Here is a 22,624-nt window from a genome sequence, read left to right on the forward strand (position 1 = left end):
TTGTACTGTAAGCCGCCCGGAGTCCTAAGGGATATAAATGTTATTAAACTTGCAAACTTTTGTTTCCATGTTGCTGTTTTGGTTGACTTTTCTTTTTACTAGATTGGTTTTTTCAGTGGTTTAGTAGTTTAGTGGTCCACTTCAGGAAACTCAGTTTAGCAGCAATTCTTCTCAGCCCCAAGGTGCTTGGCCTCGGAAGGTCTCAGGGCCTTCCGAAGGGCTATTAAAACCTGGCTATTCCGGCAGGCCTCGGGCTGTTGACCTCATGACTGAGGTCCAGCCCCGATTAGACTGGGTGTATGATGTGGTTTTTTTAATCTGTGTTTCTTTGTTTTAACTTTTTTATTTTTTAAAATGTATTTGTTGTAAGCTGCCCAGAGTCCTTCGGGATTGGGCGGCCTATAAATTTATTAAATCAAATCTAATCTAATCTAATCTAATCTAATCTAATCTAATCTAATCTAAATCTCTCTCTGTCTCTTTCTCTCCCTCCTTCTCTTTCTTTCTCTCTCTCTCTCCCTTTCTCTCTGTCTCTCTGTCTCTATCTTTCAGTTCCAGCCCATGGGGCTCATGAAGGTAAGTCCTGTCCTTGGCTGAAGGGTGGGCAGAGCAATGTCTAGCTATTTCCCCTTCCCTTGTCTACTGTGAGCCACCCGGAGTCCTTCGGGAGTGGGCAGCATACAAGACAAACAAACAAACAAACAAACAAACAAATAAATAAATAAATGTGGGCGGGTCAGCCTTGCGGTCCTGCACAGGCCGGATTAATGACTTTGGTGGGTCACATGTGGCCCGGGGCCCGTAGTTTGAGGACCCATGCCATGCCCTATAGCAGTGTTTTTCAACCACTGTGCCGCAGCACACTAGTGTGCCGTGACATAGTGTAAGGTGTGCCATGGGAAAAATACCCACCGGGTGTTTTTGCCTCGGGACATCTCTGTGACTGTGTCCCGAAAGTTGCTTTCGGGACACAGGGATGCCTCTATTAAGTCCCTGCGGCCCCGCGTTTACTTTAAAAACGTGGGGACCGCCGGGAGGTAGTGCACGCAGGGACGTCACTGACGTCCCATGCGTGCGCCCATAGCAACAATCGCAGAGGATTCAAGAGAATTACTTTATATATAGTCAATATAGGCACAGAGTTAATTTTTTTAAACATTTTCTAATGGTGGTGTGCCTCGTGATTTTTTTCATGAAAAAAGTGTGCCTTTGCACAAAAAAGGTTGAAAAACACTGCCCTATAGTGTAGAACTGAAAGCGGAGATCCTGAGTGGGGCAAGTAGGAAGCAGAACCTTGAAAGCTATGGAAAGACCGTCTTTCCGCTTTGACAAAAGCCTTCTTGCCAGTATAATAACATGGTGCCTTTCATGCCAGCTGGGAGAACAGGAGTTGTGCTATTGACATTTCTTTGATTACAACAATCCCTCGCAACAAATTCTTAATCTTGCCAAGGTAAATATCCTGATTGGGGAGGATAAATAATCACACCCACTGCTTGAAGTTCAGGTGGGCAGACAGGTTTTTAATCACAGCTAAGTGGGTGAGGTGTGTATTTATTTTGGGTGGATTTTTTTTTAAAGTGTAGGGTGTCACTTTTCTGCTGTTCAAGGAATCTTAGCAAAAGTCAAACAAACGTCACATGTAGTTAAGAAGGAAGAATGGAATTAAATTCCTAATCCACTTTGCTGGGTATATATATGTAAAACCTGTGTTTCCACCCAATGCAGGGTAAAAATAAAATCTCCCAGAGATTCCCAAGAAAGGAGAGCCAATTTAGTCTAGTGCAGTGTTTCTCAACCTTGGCAACTTGAAGATGTCTGACTTCCACTCCCAGAATTCCCCAGCCAGCAAATGCTGGCTGGGGAATTCTGGGACTTGAAGTCCGGACATCTTCAAGTTGCCAAGGTTGAGAAACACTGGTCTAGTGGATAAGCCACCAGGTTAGAAATTGGGAGACCGTGAATTGTAGTTCTGCCTTAGGCATGAAAGCTGGTTGGATGACTTTGGGCCAATCACCAGGGGACGGAGAATTCTAGTTCTGACAGGCATGAAAGCCAACTGGGTGATTTTGGGCCAATCACTGTCTCACAGCCCAATGTCACAAGGTTATTATTGGGGAGAAAATAGGATGGGGAAGGCATATCAGATATGTTCGCCACCTTGACTTATTGGTAAAAATGATAATGGTGAGATAAAAAGAAATATAAATCTAACAAATCAATCCTGATGCTAGACATCAGTACCATGGATAGAGCCAAAGACACCTAGGTTCATGAGGCAAAATCCGGTTGATCAACTGACTGGATTTGGGGGGGGGAAATGGAATCAGTTTATCATTTCAGTGCTGGGAGCAATCTGTAGAAAGCCAGGTGGCCCTCAATGTGAGTGACATCAAGTTGGCCACACCCAGACAGTCACATGACCACCTAGCCTGCCATTAAGCAGATCATATTAGCAATAGCAATAGCAGTTAGACTTATATACCGCTTCATAGGGCTTTCAGCCCTCTCTAAGCGGTTTACAGAGTCAGCATATTGCCCCCAACAACAATCCGGGTCCTCATTTTACCCACCTCGGAAGGATGGAAGGCTGAGTCAACCCTGAGCCGGTGAGATTTGAACAGCCGAACTGCAGCTAACAGTCAGCTGAAGTACTGCACTCTAACCACTGCGCCACCTCGGCTCTTCTATCTATCTATCTATCTATCTATCTATCTATCTATCTATCTATCTATCTATCTATCTATCTATCTATCTATCATCTATCCTCTATCTGGACTTTTTTTCTGACAGTTTCTGGGGAAAAAGAAGTTAATTTGTATGACAAAGAAGGTGGCCAAGAATTAAAACTGACAATTGTGTTAATGTTCCTGGAAAGTCAAAGCCATTCTCCTGTATTTTTAATGTGATGTTCACCATCGAAGGAAGGGAACAATCTGTAATTTAGAGTCTTTGTTTGGTCCTCTGCACAACTAATAAGAAAATACCAGAGGGAGTTAAGCTGCCATGAGAAACCAGATAAGGGATGGGAGATTTAGTGCTTTGGAAGAATGCCTGCATGCTTTCCAATCCGGAGAGCTTTGTAGTCCCAGATAAAACAGTTAACACTAGGATCTCATCCTAGCAGAAAGAAAACTTGTAGTGCTCTTCCTGGACATGTCAACACCCAAGAAGGCCCAGCCTCACAGATAGGCCTCCCTTGAAATCATCAGAACTGGTTGCCAAATATTTCCCGCGGTAGAATGTGTGGTTCATTCATTATAAATTTCAGCGAAATCAGTTTTATCTTTCCTTGTCTCTGTCCACCTCTTAGTCCTGACTACCCCGGCTATTCTTTGTGTATCCTTTGGCATACCTCAGCAGATCTAGGTGTCCTGGTGGACCACCATTTATATGGATGAGCCAGCTACATCAACTGAGGGATAGCATCACGATCACGAACTGTGATAGCACTGCTTCATACGCAGCATAAAGCATGCGTGTGTGTGTGTATATATATATATATGCGGTGGCTCAGTGGATAAGACATTGAGCTTGTTGATCAGAAGATCGGCAGTTCAGCGGTTCGAATCCTTAGCGCCGCCTAATGGAGTGAATTCCTGTTATTTGTCCCAGCTTCTGCCAACCTAGCAGTTCGAAAGCACGTAAAAATGCAAGTAGAAAAACAGAGACCACCTTTGGTGCGAAGGTAACAGCATTCCATGCGTCTTCGGCATTGAGTCATGCTGGCCACATGACCACGGAGACGTTTTTGGACAGCGCTGGCTCTTCGTCTTTGAAACAGAGATGAGCACCGCCCCCTAGAGTCAGGAACAACTAGGACACATATGTGTGAGGGGAACCTTTATCTTTACCTTTATAAATGATTTGATATTGGTTTTGATATCTCACTGCAAGCCACGTCTTTGAAACTTAGGGGAGGGAAGAGTTCAGTGGGTCTCTGGCTTTAATATTTGTCCATGCCGACATCTGACATGCTTGAAGCTCCTTCCCGTGCAGGGATCAAGATGGGTTAAACATTTTGATTGTCTCTGTGCTCCGTTTGAAGAAGAACCCAATAACCTGTTTTGCCTTTCTGGAGGAACATGGGTTTAACCTTCCTTCACTTGGACGTCTTTGGCGTGACCTCAGACCTGGAGGCTTCTTCTCCTTCTGCTGGTAAGGCAGGGTCAGTCCTCTGCGTTATGACACATTGTCTGGAATAACTTCAAGATAATTGAAGCTGCCAGTTGTCGCATGAAAGCAGAGACTCCAACGGAGAACTATTGATGCCAGCAGTTCATGAAAACAGGTCATTCCTCTTTAGTCAAGCAGGTCCTTGAGAGACAAAGATGTCGGTCATTGCTCTCCAATCGCTTGGTTTCCCTGAAAATTGGCCTGTGTCATTCCCACTGACTGACAACGAAGAAAGCCTTGGACAAAGGCAGAGAATTAAGCCAAAATTGTGGGAACAGGTCATTTATCTCTTCTGGATGACACCCTTGGGGCGGGGGTGGGGACAGGCAGCCAAGCATTATTTGTACCCCCAAATCCTTTGTTTCGTCCCCCTCTTTTCCTTATAGCAGTGATGCCGAACTTTTTCAGCACTGAGTTCCCAAACCAGAACTTGTGTTCATGTGCATAGAAGTGCGCGCTCTGGAGCATCAGAAACCGAAGCTGGCCAGCACATGCATGCCTGTTTTTTGGACATTTTGGAGCCATTTTCAGGCCCCAAAATGGCTTGAAAATGGCCAGAAAAATGACCCAAAAAGTGCCTGTTTCTGGCTAGTTTTTTGGCTGTTTTCAGGCCACTTTCTGCATTCTGGAGCATGTGAAAACCAGCTGGTGACAGCATACGTGCCCACAGAGAGAGCTCTGCGTGCCACTTCTGGCACGTATGCCATAGCTTCACCATCACGGTTCTATAGAGATGGAATTCTACCTATGGGTCAGTTTTTGGTGTCATGAAAACCATCCTTCCAAGCCCCGATACCACTTTAATTCTACATCAGCCCTTCCTGTCCCAATATCTTCGCAGTGCCCCGGCTAATTCCCTTTTCTCCATCCAGAAGTGCTCCTTTTTAAAAAATAAAATAAAATCTTTTATGAGCTGTAGATTGAAAACAAGGAAGGAAGGAGAGAAGAAAGAGAAGAAAGGGGGATAGGAAGGAGGGAGGGAAGGAGGGAGGGAAGCAAGGAGGGAAGGAAGGAGAGAAGGAAGGAGAGAAGGAGAGAAGAAAGGAGGGAAGGAGGGAATGTAGGAGAGAAGGAAGGGGGGAAGGAAGGGGGAAAGGAAGGGGGAAAGGAAGGAGAGAAGGAGAGAAGAAAGGAGGGAAGGAAGGAAGGAGGGAAGGAAGGAGGGAAGGAGAGAAGGAGGGAAGGGGGAAGGAGGGAGGGAAGGAAGGGGGAAAGGAAGGAGAGGAGAGAAGAAAGGAGGGAAGGAAGGAAGGAGGGAAGGAAGGAGGGAAGGAGAGAAGGAGGGAAGGGGGAAGGAGGGAGGGAAGGAAGGAGGGAAGGAAGGAGAGCAGGAGAGAAGAAACGAGGGAAGGAAAGAGGGAGGGAGGGAAGAAGTAGGACCGTTGTAAGATAAGATGGATCTATGGGATGATAAAAAAGCAATCTTCAAGTATATTGTCAACTGTAGGGAAAAATTGTTATAAATACATATTATTAATAACAGTTATGAGATCATATAATTGTGAATGTATATATGAAATTGATAAAATAAAATACAAATTTTTTAAAAAAAGATTGAAAACAAGGCTCCATCTCCATTGTTCAAATATTAGCCAAAAGTATAAACTTGCCCATTGCGATTCAGCATCAACAAGGGCATTCCCTGAGCCTCTGTTTAACAAAACATTGATTGTTCGGTCAGTGAGCTCACATTGTTCTTTCTCTAGACGTTGAGTTGTTACAGGCAGTACTTCCTAGCCAATGTCCATTCTAGGTCAACCTTTGAAAGGGGATCAATAGCAGCTTCTGGGAATTGCAGAGGGGACTATGGCCAGGTCCCTCTTTCTTCCCAGGAATGGGCCCCTCAGTGGGCAGAGTCCCTTTGGACCAGGTTTCGCTGTAGGTCTAGTAACGTGGAAAGAAAACGGAGGAAAGAGATGGTTGGAAATTGAGCGGGGACAAATATAGACTACCGCAATGCGCTCTACATGGGGCAGCCCTTGAAGAGTATTCGGAGACTTCAACTCAGCCAGAATGCAGCCGCGCGAGCGATGGTGGGTGCACCTCGGTACACCCACGTTACACCTATCCTCCGCGAGCTGCACTGGTTACCGATCGGTCTCCGGATACGCTTCAAAGTGCTAGTCGTAACTTATAAAGCCCTTCATGGTATTGGACCTGGGTACTTGAGAGACCGCCTGCTGCCAATTACCCATTAGATCACACAGGGTTGGCCTCCTCCGGGTTCCGTCCACCAGCCAATGCCATCTGGCTACTACCCGGGGGAGGGCCTTCTCTGTGGCAGCTCCGGCCCTTTGGAACGAACTCCCCGCAGAGATTCGGACCCTCACCTCTCTCCAGGCCTTCCGGAAAGCCGTCAAAATCTGGCTGTGCCGGCAGGCCTGGGGGTGATGAGTTCCCCTCCCCTCTCGACCTGTATGGCTGTGTGATTCTTGGTTATTTTAACCACTTGTATTATGTTCTATGTTCCCTTTGCCCCCTTGAGTTGTTCGCCGCCCTGAGTCCCTCCCGGAAAAGGGGCGGCATACAAATAAAATGAATCTGAATCTGAATCTAGACTCGCAGAGGAAGGTGGAAAGCAAGGAGACAACCAGATCAGGTCTGGAGATAAGAACGGCTGGGCAGGAGGCTTATTACCAGGAAGCAATCCATTTAGAACTGACTTGGAGTGACAACTACGAAAAGATAAGAACTAGGCACGCAACCGAAGGTCTAATGGCCAACGGAATGAGCCTTGTCAGGGATGAAACGGGAAGCTTCAATCAACTCCGCTATTCCTGCAAGTTCTGATTGGATTCTGGCATCTCCTCTTCCTCAGCCCAGTTTGCAGTGGGGGGAAAACCGTGAGTAAAGGTATTTGGTCTACAAATTGACTCCAATAAAGCTGTGACGGGTTAATTCTCTGTGCGCTGTGTGTTTCTTTCTAACTAAGATCTGGGCTCTAGTGTCTCCGTTTAAACTATCCCTAAGAAATCCTCCCCCCCCCCCACCCCGGACATTGTTCTGCTTATCTGCTCTGAAGCCTCCACTAAACTTATCTAGTCTTTCAATTAGGGAGACACGGTGGTTCAGTGGCTAAGACACTGAGCTTGTCGATCAGAAAGGTCAGCAGTTCGGCGGTTCGAATCCTTAGCGCCGCCTAACGGCGAGAGCTCCCGTGACTTGTCCCAGCTTCTGCCAACCTAGCAGTTCGAAAGCACGTAAAAATGCAAGTAGAAAAATAGGAACCACCTTTGGTGGGAAGGGAACAGTGTTCTGTGCGCCTTCGGCATTGAGTCACGCCAGCCAGAAGACCACGGAGACGTTTTTGGACAGTGCTGGCTCTTCGGCTTTGAAACAGAGATGAGCACCGCTCCCTAGAGTCGGGAGCGACGAGCACATGTGTGCAAGGGGAACCTTTACCTTTACAATTCAAGACGTATAAATTGCCTTGGGCTGAGCAATTAGCCTCTTCTCTAAGTATTTTTGGATGGTCATCTTCATGCCTCAATGAGTGTGTGTGTTTGAAATAAAGATTTAAGATTTAGTTTATTTGTATGCCGCCCTTCTCCGGGAGGGACTCAGGGCAGCGAACAACTCAAAAGGGGAAAGGGGATACAAACACGTAATTAAAATACACAAGAGTCACACAGCCATACAAGTCGAGAGGGGAGGGGAACTCATCAACCCCAGGCCTGCCGGCACAGCCAGGTTTTGACGGCTTTCCGGAAGGCCTGGAGAGAGGTGAGGGTCCGAATCTCTGCGGGGAGTTCATTCCAAAGGGCCGGAGCTGCTACAGAGAAGGCCCTCCCCCGGGTGGTAGCCAGATGGCATTGGCTGGTAGACAACTTACAGGAACCCAAGGAAAAGTTTCCTCCACTTTTCAAACTGCGTCCAGTGGAGAGATGGCGATTTTATTTTGCGTTAAGGCATACATTTATTGCTGAGTAAGGATTTCTTTTCTTTTTCCTCCTAAACATCTCCTACCCTCCTAAAAAAAATATCCCTCAACTGTCACCTTCATGGGATCTAGAACCCACGAATTCTAGAACAATTCTAGAACCGCAGGAGATGCGGGGGAACAAAACAACAACTCATGTCCCTTGTTCCTATCCATGTTCATACTTATACCTGTTACCTTGTACACGTTTGACAAACTAAATAAAATAAAATAAAAACTCTGCACCTTCTCTGTAGCCTAGGCAACTTGACAAAAGCCTCTTTGCCCCCTTGGTCAAAGTGGAAGGTCTGTGGTGTTGCCCTTCCAAGGAGTTGTGCTTTGGAGTGTGTTCATTGGTGCTAATTAAGTTCCTCGGCTTCCAGCTAAGCAACACATTGATGAAAGAGAAGCGTGTGTCCTCATTAAATCGGCGGCGCGCAGTTGGAAGGCTGAACATCAAAGGGAACCGGTCAGCTCTGGAGTGCGGTGGTGCACACATCTCTCTCTCTCTCTCTCTCTCTCTCTCTCTCTCTCACACACACACACACACACACACACACACACACACACACACACACACTTTTTCCTGAAGTGCCTCGGCTGCAAACCTGTCTATTATGTCACCCTTTCTAACTTCCCTTAGGACAAAACTTGCTGCTTCTTGCTTGGTCTTGGCTCCGTCAAATATTATCCAAAACTTGTTTGTGGTTTAACTCTTTCTCCTTCTCTCTGTCTCTCTCTGTGTCTCTCTTTCTCTCTCCTTTTTTCTCTGTCTCTCTTTCTCTCTCTGTTTCTTTCTCTGTGTGCGTCTCTGTCTCCCTCTGCCTTTCTATCTCTCTGTCTTTCTCTCTTTCTCTGTCTCTCTCTTTCTCTGTGTCTCTGTCTCTCTCTCTGCCTTTCTGTCTCTGTCTTTCTCTCTCTCTGTCTCTCTGCCTTTCTATTTCTCTCTCTGTCTCTGTGTCGCTCTGTCTCTCTCTCTGTCTCTGTGTCGCTCTGTCTCTCTCTCTCTGCACGCGTGTGTATATCCTTCTGAAGGTGGAGCCCTTTTGCAATAAAAGAAGGAGGGGGAGAATAACAACTTAAAATGAAGTGAATGCAAATATCCGGAGTTCCCCCACTAACCACCCTGGCGTGGCAAGATAAAACTCACTCCAGTTCAAGGTTTGCTGCCTCACTGCCTTTTTCAGATGTTCCTCTGGTCCTCGTAGACATCGGATCCCTTTGCCTGGGCTGTGAATCGTCCTCGGGAGTTTTCTTTCTTATTTTATACCAAGGATCCTTTCCTTTTTTCTCTTCTCAGTGCCTCTCTGAGCAATCCGGTCATGTTTTTGCACCAGGCTGAACTGGATCATTCGCTGCTCTTCTACATGGGAGCCACGGTGCTCTACGGCGGGACCATTTTTTACCGGGCGAAGAAGAACCGGGTGGAGAAAGCCCCTCCTTTCCGCTGGGGTCTCCTGCTGCTTTTGACCCTGGAGGTCCTCTGCTTCGCCACCTTGAGAAGCTCTCTGGGCTTGGCTCTTTTCTCCCTGGCATGTCTGGTGTTTTGCTTGTACACTCCAGCGCAAGCAATGTTGCCCGTCGGCGGTAAAGCGGTGCTGATCACAGGTAAGGGAGGTTGAATGTCTAAGGATGGGTTAGCCATCGCACCTTCTTGGGTGGGATGGGCCAAGTTGGAATTGGCTAAAAGAACTTTCCTAGAAGGCTTGGAGCTAACATCTTTTCTTGGAGGTCTAGTTTATGTCTAGGATGTCTAGTTTAATGAAAAGAAGGACCAGGGGAGACAGGATAGCAGTCTTCCAATATCTCAGGGGCTGCCACAAAGAAGAGGGAGTCAAGCTATTCTCCAAAGCACCTGAGAGTAGAACAAGAAGCAATGGGTGGAAACTAATCAAGGAGAGAAGCAACTGAGAACTAAGGAGAAATTTCCTGACAGTTACAACAATTAATCAGTGGAACAACCTGCTTCCAGAAGTTGTAAATGCGCCAATGCTGGATGTTTTTAAGACAATGTTGGATAACCATTTGTCTGAAGTGGTGTGGGGGGTTTCCTGCCTAAGCAGGGTGTTGGACTAGAGGACCTCCAAGGGTCCAACTCTTATTATTCTAATTCTAATTCTTTCATGAAGGTGAATAAAGATATATTCTTCCCCTCCTCAGACTGAAATCTGAGGATACTTTGGACTTCTTAGGTGGTGCGAAGATTGGGATGGGCTTTTGGGTAAGGATGCTTTCGGATGCAGGAGCTGTAAATGGTGAGGTTCTTGCTGAAACTGGTTGTTTCCTTGAAGACATGTCATGACCCAACTAGGAACATCACCAGTGCTAGAAGGGGGGGGGGAGGAGGAGGAGGAGGAGGAGGAGGAGGAGGAGGAGGAGGAGGAGGAGGATTGTGGGATCCTTGGTGTTCTCTGAGCTTTCTTGTTTTCTTGCAGATGTTTCATTACCCAAGTAGGTAACATCATCAGTGCTGGAAGGGAGTGGGATTCGAGGAGAGGAGGAGGAGGAGGATTGTGGGGTCCTTGGTGCTCTCTGAGCTTTCTTGTTTTCTTGCAGATGTTTCATTACCCAAGTAGGTAACATCATCAGTGCTAGAACCCTGAGCTACAAATATTTTCCTTTATTAGTACTTATGACATAGTTCTGAATATATTCTGAAAAGAAAATCTACTGTATCGGAATGCTATTTTCCCCTCGCATGTTCTGTAAAATTGTAAAAAGAAAGAAAACATCCTTGCAGATGTTTCATTACCCAACTAGGGAACATCATCAGTGCTAGATGATGATGAACTAGTACTGATGATTTAGCACTGATGGTGTTCCCTAGTTGGGTCGTGAAATGTCTGCAAGAAAACTACCAAGCTCAGTGAGCACCAAGGACACCACCATCCTCCTCCTCCTCCTTCTCCTCCTCCTCCTCCTCCTCTCTGCAAAACCCCTCCCTTCTAGCCCTGACAATGTTTCCTAGCTGGGTCATGGAACGTCTGCCAGAAAACCACCCAGCTCAGAGAGCGCCAAGAAGTCCTCCTTTCAACCCTGAGTTCCAAATGTTCTCTTTTATTGATTGTAAACTGGGAAATAATTTAGGGAAACAGTTTTCTGAGCCTGCCACCTGGCCTTTTCTCCCTTTTCATCCCGTGCAAAAAAGGGAAGGGGCAGCCTTTTCCAAAGCCTCCTTTTAGAAGGGTTAACTAGGGCAGCTCTTCGCACCTGACAGGTGGCTTTAAAACGGCCGGTGATAAATGGCGACAGACCAAGTCCAGGAATGTGTGGCAGTGGGTGTGCATCGCACCTTGACACAAATTGTTGAATTGCCGGTACAGCAGCTTGTCAAGAAGAGCATGTCATAGGCGGGCTGGAGCAAGGGGGAAAATTCGTCAATGGACTTTGAAAATAATAGTAAATCTCTCTTTTTCTCTCACTGGCTCTCTTTCTGTTTCTCTCTCTCCTCTCAAACTATCTCTCCCTTTCTCTCTCTCTCCTTCCCTCCCTCTTTTTTCTCTCTCTCTCTCAATATATCTCCTTCTGTTTCTCTCCTCTCGATCTCTCTTCCTTTTCTCTCCTCCCTCTCTCTTCCTCTTTCTCTCCCTCTCACTATATCTCCATTTCTTTCCTCTCAATCTCTCTTCCTTTCTCTCTCTCCTCCCTCCCTTTTCTTCTCTCTCTCTCTCAATATCTGTTTCTCTCTCTCTCTTCTCAATCTGCCTCTCCCACTTCATCCTTCTCTCTCTCAATCTCCCTCTTTCTCACGCTCACTCTTTCACTGTGTCTTCCCTTCTCTCTGACTCTCTCTCTCTCTCTTTCTCTCTCACACAACCCAAAATGAGAATGAAGGACAGAGAAACAGAAAAATAAGAGCCTAGAAGATTGATCATCCTTGCTTTGGTACTTTTGTGCTCCATTTTCTTTCCCTTTGGTGATGTGCTGAAAGATTAGATGTACTTCTCTCTCTCTCTCTCTCTTTCTCTCTCTCTCTCCCTCCCTCTCCCTCTCTCTGCCTGCCTCTCTCTCGCTGTCCCACTCTCATATTGTCTATTAGCCACTAGAAATGGAAAAACTCAGAGAGCACCAAGGACCCCAAATTCAACTCTGAGCTACAAAATATGCTGTTGTGTCCATATCACCGGAGTAAAAAAAAAATCAAGCAGAATTAGATGGTGTGTAGGGGACTTGGTTCAACTCTGCAGATGTAGTGATTAAGGCATTGGGCGGGTACCAAGGAGATCAACATTCAAACCTTCATTCACCTAAGTTGCTACCTCTCAGCCTAGCTATATCAAAGGTTACTATTACTACTGCTTCTTGTTCTTCTACTTCCTCCTCCTCCTCCTCCTATTCTTCTTCTTCTTCTTCTTCTTCTTCTTCTTCTTCTTCTTCTTCTTCTTCTTCTTCTTCTTCTTCTTCTCCTCCTTCTTCTTCCATATCCATCATTGGATATTGTCAATCATGTTGGCGATACTATTGTTATCAACAGCTGCATTAAAAAATGCTGTTGAGTTTTGTCCAAACTGGTCCCTTACATTTTTTATGTATGTATGTACATATGAATCTATATATACTACATCACACACACACACACACACGCACACACACACACGCACACACACACACACACACAAACACACACACACATTTTGAATGGCTTCTTTAACAGGAATATATGTATGTTGATACACACAGACACATACCATACACACACACACACACATATATATGTAATGACTTCTTTAATAGTAATGTATGTAGATATACATATGTACGTATGTGTAGTAATATAAGTATATGTATATGTGCATATATGCATACACCAGGGGTAAAATGCTACCAGTTCAGATCGATTTGCCCGAACCAGTAGTAAAGATGCCAGCTGTTTGCCTGAACTGGTAGTAAAAAAAAAAAATGCTAACGGTTTCAGGCGAACTGTTTTTCCCAACGATCAGCTGTGCCGCACAATTTATATCAGCTAGAAAGTAGGATTTCCTGCTTTCTAACTCAGTGGTAGTCAACCTGGTCCCTACCGCCCACTAGTGGGCGTTCCAGCTTTCATGGTGGACCGTAGGGCTTTTGTCCGATACTGAAGCACTTTCCTTTTTTTTAATTTAATTGACTTTTTAAAAAAAATTCATAGCATTATTTAAAAACATTTTCATTAGGTTTTCATAAAATCACCATTACTGTGGCACCGGTGGACGGTTAGCAAATTTTACTACTAACAGAGATACAAAAGTGGGCGGTAGGTATAAAAAGCTTGACTACCCCTGTTCTAGCTAATCTAAATCGTGTGGCGCAGCGGATTCTGTCCCCTCGCTGTGTACTTACCTTTGCAGGCGACCTTGGTAGCAGGCTCTGCCCACACCCCACCTGGATGTCATTTTGACACTCTGCGCATGCACGGAAGGTCCTGCGCATGGGCTGAGGCGAGCCCTCACATTGCTTCTGAACGGGTTAGCAAAGATAAGTGGATTTCACCCCTGGCATACACACATACATACATGCACTTATATGCATATATACATACTGTACACTTAACATTTTTAATGGCTTCTTTAATAAGAATGTATATTATACACACACACACATATGTATACATATACTTATATTTTTAATGGCTTCTTTAATAAGAATGTATATTACACACACACACACACAAACACACATACACACACACATACACATACCAGTAGTGGGATTCAGCCGGTTCGCACCTATTTGGGAGAACCGGTTGGTAACTTTCTAAGCAGTTTGGAGAACCGGTTGTTGGAAGAAATCTCCTTTTGTTTTTTCCCACTTTAGAGGGCTAATCCTGTAAGGAAGGCAGGAAGGAAACATTCTGGTGTTGTTTCTAGCCTCATCTTTATTGCCCTGTTTATAGAAACTGCCTCTCTGGTTGACCCTTATTACATTATAACAGCTAAGGGCGAAGTGTCCATCGACCTGAGTGACCTTGATTTGGCCACGCCCACCCAGTCACATGACCACCGAGCCAAGCCTACCCAGATGGTCATTAGGGCAGAGAACCGGTTGTTAAATTATTTGAATCCCACCACTGATGTATACATATACTTATATTTTTAATGGCTTCTTTAATAAGAATGTATATTATACACATACACACACACACACACACACATGTATATACATATACTTATATTTTTAATGGCTTCTTTAATAAGAATGTATATTATACACACACATACACACACACATACATATGTATATATATATACTTATATTTTTAATGGCTTCTTTAATAAGAATGAATATTATACACACACAGACACATACGTATACATATACTTATATTTTTAATGGCTTCTTTGATAGGAACCGACTGTGGGATCGGCCATGAACTCGCCAAGCACCTTGACAGTTTAGGGTTTACTGTCTTCGCCGGCGCCTTAAATGCATCGGGGCCCGGGGCCAGAAAGCTGAAGGAGGCCTCCTCCGAAAGACTTTCCATCCTGCAGCTGGATATCACCAGTTCTGCGCAAATCCAGGAGGCTTATCTCGAAATAAGACGGAAGTTGCAACAAGGAGGTAGGGCTTGTTTGCGCTCCTCCCACCCTCTGTGAGCCTCGTTCTGGCCGAGGTGACTTTTTTTTTTTTGCAAAGATCCAGAAAGGAGGCATGTTGATATTGGCCTGAGCAGCCTAATCATCTTTCAAAATCAGAGTCTGACGTTTACCTCCTTCTGAGCGGCCCGATGGAATGAACAGAATTGAGATCAAAGATCTACCTTAACGCAGTTGCACGCGGTCAACTCAAGGGTGGGGGGCTACAAGCTGGACGGTTGCCCAATATTTGCAATCTAGATAATGGAAAGCCTTGTGGCCCCATGCGGTTGCCCATCAAAACATTGCCAGATCTCAACACTGCGACATTCAAATGCTGCTATTAAAAACAATAAAATCAATGGTCCACCTAATGTCTGAAACACAATCGACCCTACTTGTCAGACATGAGGTTTTGGGGGTTTCCCCCTCCCCCCTTTCCTTCCATCTCATCAAGACTTGAGTCATGCCTGTTCGCAACCCTTTACGTTGCAGAGAGTTGTTGCTTATTCACAGTATTTAATACAAGCACTTTATAACAAACAGAGAGGGAGGGACAGAGGGAAGGAGGGAAGGGAAGGAAGGAGAGGGAGGAGGGCAGGAAGGAAGAAAAAGAGGGAGACGGAGGGGGAGAGGGAGGAAAAACAGGGAGGGAGGGAGGAAAGGAAGGAAGGAAAAAGGGGGAAGGGAAAATAGAGGGAGAGAAGGAAGGAAAACAGGGAGGGAGGGACAGAGGGAAGGAATAAAGGAAGGAAAGGAAGGAGAGGGAGGAGGGCAGGAAGGAAGGAAGAAAAAGAGGGAGACGGAGGGAGAGAGGGAGGAAAAACAGGGAGGAAGGGAGGAAAGGAAGGAAGGAAAAAGGAGGAAGGAAAAATAGTGGGAGAGAAGGAAGGAAAACAGGGAGGGAGGGATAGAGGGAAGGAATAAAGGAAGGAAGGGAAGGAAGGAAGGAGAGGGCGGAGGGCAGGAAGGAAGAAAAAGAGGGAGATGGAGGGAGAGAGGGAGGAAAAACAGGGAAGGAGAGAAGGAAGGAAAAAGGAGGAAGGAAAAATAGAGGGAGAGAAGGAAGGAAAACAGGGTGGGAGGGACAGAGGGAAGGAATAAAGGAAGGAAGGAAGGAAAGGAGAGGGAGGAGGACAGGAAGGAAGAAAGGAAGAAAAGGAGGGGGAGGTGGAAGGGAGAGGGAGGGAGGAAAAACAGGGAGGGAGAGAAGGAAGGAAAAAGGAGGAAGGAAAAATAGAGGGAGAGAAGGAAGGAAAACAGGGAGGGAGGGACAGAGGGAAGGAATAAAGGAAGGAAGGAAGGGAGAGGGAGGAGGACAGGAAGGAAGAAAGGAAGAAAAGGAGGGAGACAGAGGGAGAGGGAGGGAGGAAAAACAGGGAAGGAGAGAAGGAAGGAAAAAGGAGGAAGGAAAAATAGAGGGAGAGAAGGAAGGAAAACAGGGTGGGAGGGACAGAGGGAAGGAATAAAGGAAGGAAGGAAAGGAGGGAAGGGAGGAAGGAGAGGGAGGAGGGCAGGAAGGAAGGAAAAGGGAGAGGAAGGAAGAAAAAACAGGGAGGGAAGGAGAGAGGGAGGGAAGGGAGGGAGGAAGAAAAAAAGGAGAGAGGAAAAATGGAAGGAGGGAGGGAGGGAAGGAAAAACAGGAAGGGAAGGAGCAACAGAGGGAAGGAATAAAGGAAGGAAAAACAGACAAGGAAAGAAGGCAGGCAGGCAGGCTCTGGGTTTGCATCCTTCCTCCCACGGGAATTCATTAATTCACTTGTTGGCCTTTCCTTTCTATTTCTCCAGAGCTTTGGGCTGTTATCAACAATGCAGGGATCCTGGGCTTCATTGCTGACGGAGAACTGCTCCCCATGAGTTCTTACAAGCAGTGCATGGAAGTAAATTTCTTTGGCCCTGTTGAAATATCCAAAGTGTTCTTACCGTTGCTCCGGAAATCCAAGGGAAGGATTATTAACGTCTCGAGCATGGCAGGTGAGTTATGCTCATGTTTCCTAGCAAGTTGTAAATTTATAGGCCGTCACCTGGGTTGGATTCTGCTCCCTTAACGGCCACTTTTCTGAACCTTTCAAGCTGCTGTTGCGGGAGGCTTCCAAATGAATCACGGATCTAACAATCAGACGGCAGAAAAAAACAGATCTGTCAATGCTAAACAATTGAGCTATCTAACATCCAAGAAGATTTAGTTTGGCACCATAGGAATAGGGCACTATCACATCTCTAATCTCGAAGTATTTATAGCCATGCCAAGGCCAAAAATGCAGGGGAAATGTGGACTGGCCTCTGTGTGTGTGTGTGTGTATGCACATGCACTTCTCTTTGTGTGTGTTTTGCTTCTATGCAAACCAACGGCTCACTTATCTTTCGAAATTTGTACTTCTCTGAGTATTGCAATGGAGCTTCCTTAAGGCAAAAATAAAACCTGTATTAAAGAAAGGCATGAGTACTTATTTACTTACTCACGAGAAAAGAATGTCCAGAATTGCATTTTATTGACGTTAACAAATTGCTTACGATTTCCCATGGATTCTAATAAACACAGTGCAGACTTCGGATCAGATCTATCAATTAAAATGGGCCCCTTCCCCCCCCCCCCCCTTGTCTATTAAATCCCATCTTCAGAAAAGTCCCAAAGAAAAGATTGGATAATGCAATGAAATATGATGTAATATTCTCATTCCCTGCACTGTGAAAAGTATTTCTTACAGGAGGAACATGAATTGCTTGAGGCTCTTTTGTCTGGTAGCTAAAGAATTGGGTGGTATGTTTTTTTTATTAAATCCAGGTAGCAGAGTTTCAGTTCGGATGGATGAATCTGAGCAAAAGAAATGAGGCGCTAGCAATAGATAGATTAGATAGATAGATAGATAGATAGATAGATAGATAGATAGAGATAGATAGATAGATAGATAGATAGATAGAGATAGATAGAGATAGATAGATATAGATAGATAGATATAGATTAGATAGATAGATAGATAGAGATAGATAGATATAGATAGATAGAGAGAGATAGATAGAGATAGATTAGATAGATAGATAGAGATAGATAGATAGCGATAGATAGAAATAGATAGAGATAGATAGAGATAGATAGATAGAGATAGATAGATATAGATAGATAGATAGATAGAGATAGATAGATAGAGATAGATAGATAGATAGAGATAGATAGATATAGATAGATAGATATAGATAGATAGATATAGATTAGATAGATAGATAGATAGATAGATAGATAGATAGATAGAGATAGATAGATATAGATAGATAGAGATAGATAGATAGAGATAGATTAGATAGATAGATAGAGATAGATAGATAGATAGATAGATAGATAGAGATAGAGATAGATAGAGATAGATAGAGATAGATAGATAGAGATAGATAGATAGAGATAGATAGAGATAGATAGATAGAGATTAGATAGATAGATAGATAGATAGATAGATAGAGATAGATAGATAGATAGAGATAGATATAGATTAGATAGATAGATAGATAGATAGATAGATAGATATAGATAGATAGATAGATAGATAGATAGAGATAGATAGATAGAGATAGATAGATAGATATAGATAGATAGATAGAGCTAGATAGATAGAGATAGATAGATAGAGATTAGATAGATAGATAGATAGATAGATAGATAGAGATAGATAGATAGAGATAGATAGATAGAGATAGATTAGATAGATAGAGATAGATAGATAGAGATAGATAGATAGAGATTAGATAGATAGATAGATAGATAGATATAGATAGATAGATAGAGATAGATTAGATAGATAGATAGATAGAGATAGATTAGATAGATAGATAGATAGATAGAGATAGATAGAGATAGATAGATAGAGATAGATAGAGATAGATAGATAGAGATAGATAGATAGAGATAGATAGATAGATGATAGATGATAGATAGATAGATAGATAGATAGATAGATAGATAGATAGATAGATAGATAGATAGATAGATAGATATAGATAGATAGATATGGAGTTGGAGATGGAGATATATTAGCAGTAGCAAAAAAAGCTAACAAAACCAGTAGTGGGATCCAATTTTTTTACTACCAGTTCTGTGGGCAAGGCTTTGTGGGTGTGATGTGGTTTTGTGGAAGTGGTGGGATTCAGCCAGTTCGCACCTATTCGGGAGAACCGGTTGGTAACTTTCTAAGTAGTTCAGAGAACCGATTGTTGGAAGAAATCTCCTTTTGTTTTTCCCCACTTTACAGGGCTAATCCTGTAAGGAAGGCAGGAAGGAAACATTCTAGTGTTGTTTCTAGCCTAATCTTTATTGACCTGCTTACAGAAACTGCCTCTCCGGTTGACCCTTATTAGATTGGAACAGCTAAGGCGAAGCGCCCATCGGCCTGAGTGACCTTGAGTTGGCCACGCCCACCCAGTCACATGACCACCAAGCCCCACCTACCCAGATGGTCATTAGGGCAGAGAACCGGTTGTTAAATTATTTGAATCCCGCCACTGCTTTGTGGGCATGGCTTTGTGGGTGTGGCAGGGGAAGGGTACTACAAAATCCCCATTCCCTCCCCACCCCACTAACCTGCTTTCCAGTTCCGTTCTCCTGTTCAGGGCAACAAAAGAAGATCAGCTGGGAAGCTGGGTGGAAGCAGGGGCGGGGCCAGACTATTTGCCGGTTCTCCGAACTACTCAAAAGTTATGCTACTGGTTCTCCAGAACTGGTTAGAATTGGCTGAATTACCACCTCTGAACACAACCCTAGGTTGCATTAAGAGAAGGATAGAATCAAGTTCACATGAAGTACTAGTGCCGCTTTACAAATCCTTAGTAAGACCACACTTGGAATGCTATATCCAGTTTGGGTTGCCCCAATGTAAAAAAAGATGTTGAGATTCTGGAAAGAGTGCAGAGAAGAGCAACCAAGATGATTAGGGGACTGGAGGAACAGTTGAAGAAATTGGGTATATCTAGTCTAGTGAATAGAAGGACCAGGGGTGACATGATAGCAGTGTTCCAATATTTGTGGATCTGCCACAAAGAAGAGGGAGTCAAACTATTCTCCAAGGCACCTGAAGACAGAACAACAATAATGGACAATTGCAAACCATCAAAATTATAAGCAGATAAATTTTATTTATCCTATGATGGTCTAAAGCAGTGTTTCTCAACCTTGGTCACTTGAAGATGTCTGGACTTCAACTCCCAGAATTCCCCAGCCAGCATTCGCTGGCTGGGGAACTCTGGGAGTTGAAGTCCAGACATCTTCAAGTGGCCAAGGTTGAGAATCACTGGTCTAAAGCACTGAATAACTGACTAATTTCTTGAAGGCATGGGGTACGTAAAACCTGGCAATGTTCTTTTTCCAATATCCTTTAAGAAAAAAGGAGGAGGAGAGGGAAAAAAATAAGACAAGCATTTCAGAACTATATTTAGCCAGCAAGAACTTAGACCTTTTAACTTGTTTGCTGCTAAGAATTTTGTATTTAACTTCAGCTTAGTGTTTAGCTTTTCCTGAAGCTTTTTGTCCTTCATCGGTGAGTCACTGTTTTGATTTGTCTCGCAGGAGGAATCCCAATGCCACGGTTTGCTGCCTATGGCGCCTCCAAGGCAGCCCTCTCCATGTTTTCTGGCGTTATGAGGCAGGAGCTGTCCATGTGGGGCATCAAAGTTTCCGTTCTCCATCCATCAGGCTTCAAAACATGTAAGTTCTCCTTCACCAGGCTTCAAAACTTGTAAGTTCTCCTCCACCAGGCTTCAAAACATGTAATTTCTCCTTCATCAGGCTTCAAAACATTTAGGTTCTCCTCCAACAGGCTTCAAAACATGTAAGTTCTCCTCCAACAGGCTTCAAAACATGTAAGTTCTCCTTCACCAGGCTTCAAAACATGTAGGTTCTCCTCCATCAGGCTTCAAAACATTTAGGTTCTCCTCCACCAGGCTTCAAAATATGTAAGTTCTCCTTCACCAGGCTTCAAAACATGTAAGTTCTCCTCCATCAGGCTTCAAAACATGTAAGTTCACCTCCACCAGGCTTCAAAACATGTAAGTTCTCCTCCATCAGGCTTCAAAACATGTAAGTTCACCTCCACCAGGCTTCAAAACATGTAAGTTCTCCTCCATCAGGCTTCAAAACATTTAGGTTCTCCTCCATCAGGTTTCAAAACATGTAAGTTCTCCTTCACCAGGCTTCAAAACATGTAAGTTCTCCTCCATCAGGCTTCAAAACATTTAGGTTCTCCTCCATCAGGCTTCAAAACATGTAAGTTCTCCTTCACCAGGCTTCAAAACATGTAATTTCTTCTTCACCAGACTTCAAAACTTGTAAGTTCTCCTCCATCAGGCTTCAAAACATGTAGGTTCTCCTCCATCAGGCTTCAAAACATTTAGGTTCTCTCTCCATCAGGCTTCACACAAGGAATTTGTCTCTGGTGCAGAAGTTCTCATTGTACACGCAAAACCATAGAATCATCATAATCATCATAATACCAATAAGAGAGGGTAGTAAAGAGACATGGCAGGTCTGGGTCACTGCCGGTTCTGTGACCCAGGCCTGAATTCCACTACTGGTTCGGCCAAACTGGGCCGAACCGGTAGCAACCTGCCTCTGGTCAACAGATATTTTCCCAGCCCTCCTTCTGACCTGTGCAATACACCGGTCTTCTCTGGAAGGTAGCCTAGATTGCAATTGTTCTTCTCGCAGTCTTAACTATCTGTTGGAATGCATGCATGCATACCAGGGGTGGGTTTCAACCGGTTCGCGGCGGTCCCCGCGAAACGGTTTGTCGGCGAACCCGGAAGTAAGTAGCTTCCGGGAACTGCGAAGGGCCCGCCCGCCCGCGCTCCTTACCGGTCTTTGAAGGCTTCTGCGCTTCCACGCAGGCGCATGGCACATACAGCGCCTGCGCGATTCTCCGTGAGCAGCTGGATGGCACATACAGCGCCTGCACGAGTCTCCGCGAGCAGCTGGAGCATCGCGTAGGTGCTAAGACGCATGCGTGAACTGCGCGCGTGCACGAGGACGCCGCCAGCCCCGTTCCAACCGAACCGGTTGGAATGGGATTAGCAATCCACCCCTGATACATACATACATACATACATACATACATACATACATACATACATACATACATATGAATTTGTTGGTTTTCTAGCAATCGGGGGGAATCCCGAAGACTGGAAAAAGGAAGAGCAGATGATTATGGACGGCCTAGCTCCAGATGTGAAGAAAGATTATGGCGAGGATTACATCCACAACCTGCGGATGTTCTTCGGTAATATGGATACGATTTCCTCATCCGACTTCTCGCCTCTCTTCGTCGATGTTCTGCATGCTTTACTGGCCGAGCAACCCAAAGGTTTATACACTCCAGGCAAAAACAGCTACACCTTCCTCCTCGTGTTCTGTTATTTTCCTCTCCGGTTTTATGACTTTTTGATGAGCAAAATAATGGGCAGCCCTCACGTGCCTTACGCGCTCCGAACGGCGGAGGGGAAAAAGCAGTTGGTCAATTGAGCGAGAACTCTGCCGCGCCCTTCAACAGATGGAAGTCGGTAGCCCCTCAAATTTTTCAATGGTTCGTGCCCTTTATTTGATAAGTTTGTTCAGCTAATTTCGCCACCTAGGAAACCAGTAAACTATAGACGGCGGTAGAGGGAGGTAACAATATAAGCGTAGATTTTAGCACGGTAAAGGAGGAAGTTTGAAGCTTATAATGGCGAACATTTCGTAATAACGCCTTTGTTTTCAGAGGGAGATTAGCTTTTTCTGGGATTGTATTTTGTGTTTTGGGGCAGTGCTGAAGAAAAAGTCTTCCCTTTTCCAAAGATTCATATCTATTTCCCCCCCCCCCCCCATCTTCTGTTTGACCTCACTCAATCAATACCTATTATACGTATACTATATTTTCCACTCATGATTTTGCTCAGGATTATATAAAAGGAAAACAAAACCGTACTCACCTGAAATCTTCTGAAAACTTTAGGGGAGGAA

The 22,624-nt window shown here is 44.6% G+C and overlaps 2 protein-coding genes across 15 annotated transcripts in view; one reads left to right on the forward strand and one right to left on the reverse strand.

Moving 5' to 3' along the window:
• Positions 1–22,624, reverse strand: part of SDR42E1 (short chain dehydrogenase/reductase family 42E, member 1) — a 54,037-nt gene that overhangs the window by 11,214 nt on the left and 20,199 nt on the right. For 9 of the 13 annotated variants that reach the window (XM_032230170.1, XM_032230166.1, XM_032230173.1 and 6 more), the window contains one exon: positions 16,570–16,755. The exons of 1 other annotated variant lie outside the window; for it this stretch is intronic. The gene's annotated coding sequence lies outside the window, so the exon portion shown is untranslated. Of the gene's footprint in view, positions 1–3,798; positions 4,318–5,866; positions 6,061–14,625; positions 14,987–16,569; positions 16,756–22,624 lie in introns of those variants that run through there. 3 more of the 13 variants (XM_032230164.1, XR_004256445.1, XR_004256444.1) reach the window with 3 other exon arrangements.
• On the forward strand, positions 6,693–22,259 carry HSD17B2 (hydroxysteroid 17-beta dehydrogenase 2). 2 transcript variants are annotated; one of them, XM_032230163.1, is made up of 6 exons: positions 6,693–7,029; positions 9,396–9,703; positions 14,420–14,632; positions 16,435–16,620; positions 20,198–20,335; positions 21,786–22,259. In XM_032230163.1, the coding sequence occupies exons 2-6, from the start codon at positions 9,418–9,420 to the stop codon at positions 22,145–22,147; spliced, it is 1,185 nt and encodes a 394-aa protein (XP_032086054.1). In that variant the 5' UTR covers positions 6,693–7,029; positions 9,396–9,417; the 3' UTR covers positions 22,148–22,259. The 2 variants fall into 2 exon arrangements, with proteins under 2 accessions (XP_032086054.1, XP_032086053.1); XM_032230162.1 differs by lacking the exon at positions 6,693–7,029 and adding an exon at positions 9,092–9,256.

The sequence above is a fragment of the Thamnophis elegans genome, chromosome 14 (genome assembly GCF_009769535.1).
Source record: "Thamnophis elegans isolate rThaEle1 chromosome 14, rThaEle1.pri, whole genome shotgun sequence".
In the NCBI taxonomy this organism is placed as follows: Eukaryota; Metazoa; Chordata; class Lepidosauria; order Squamata; family Colubridae; genus Thamnophis; species Thamnophis elegans.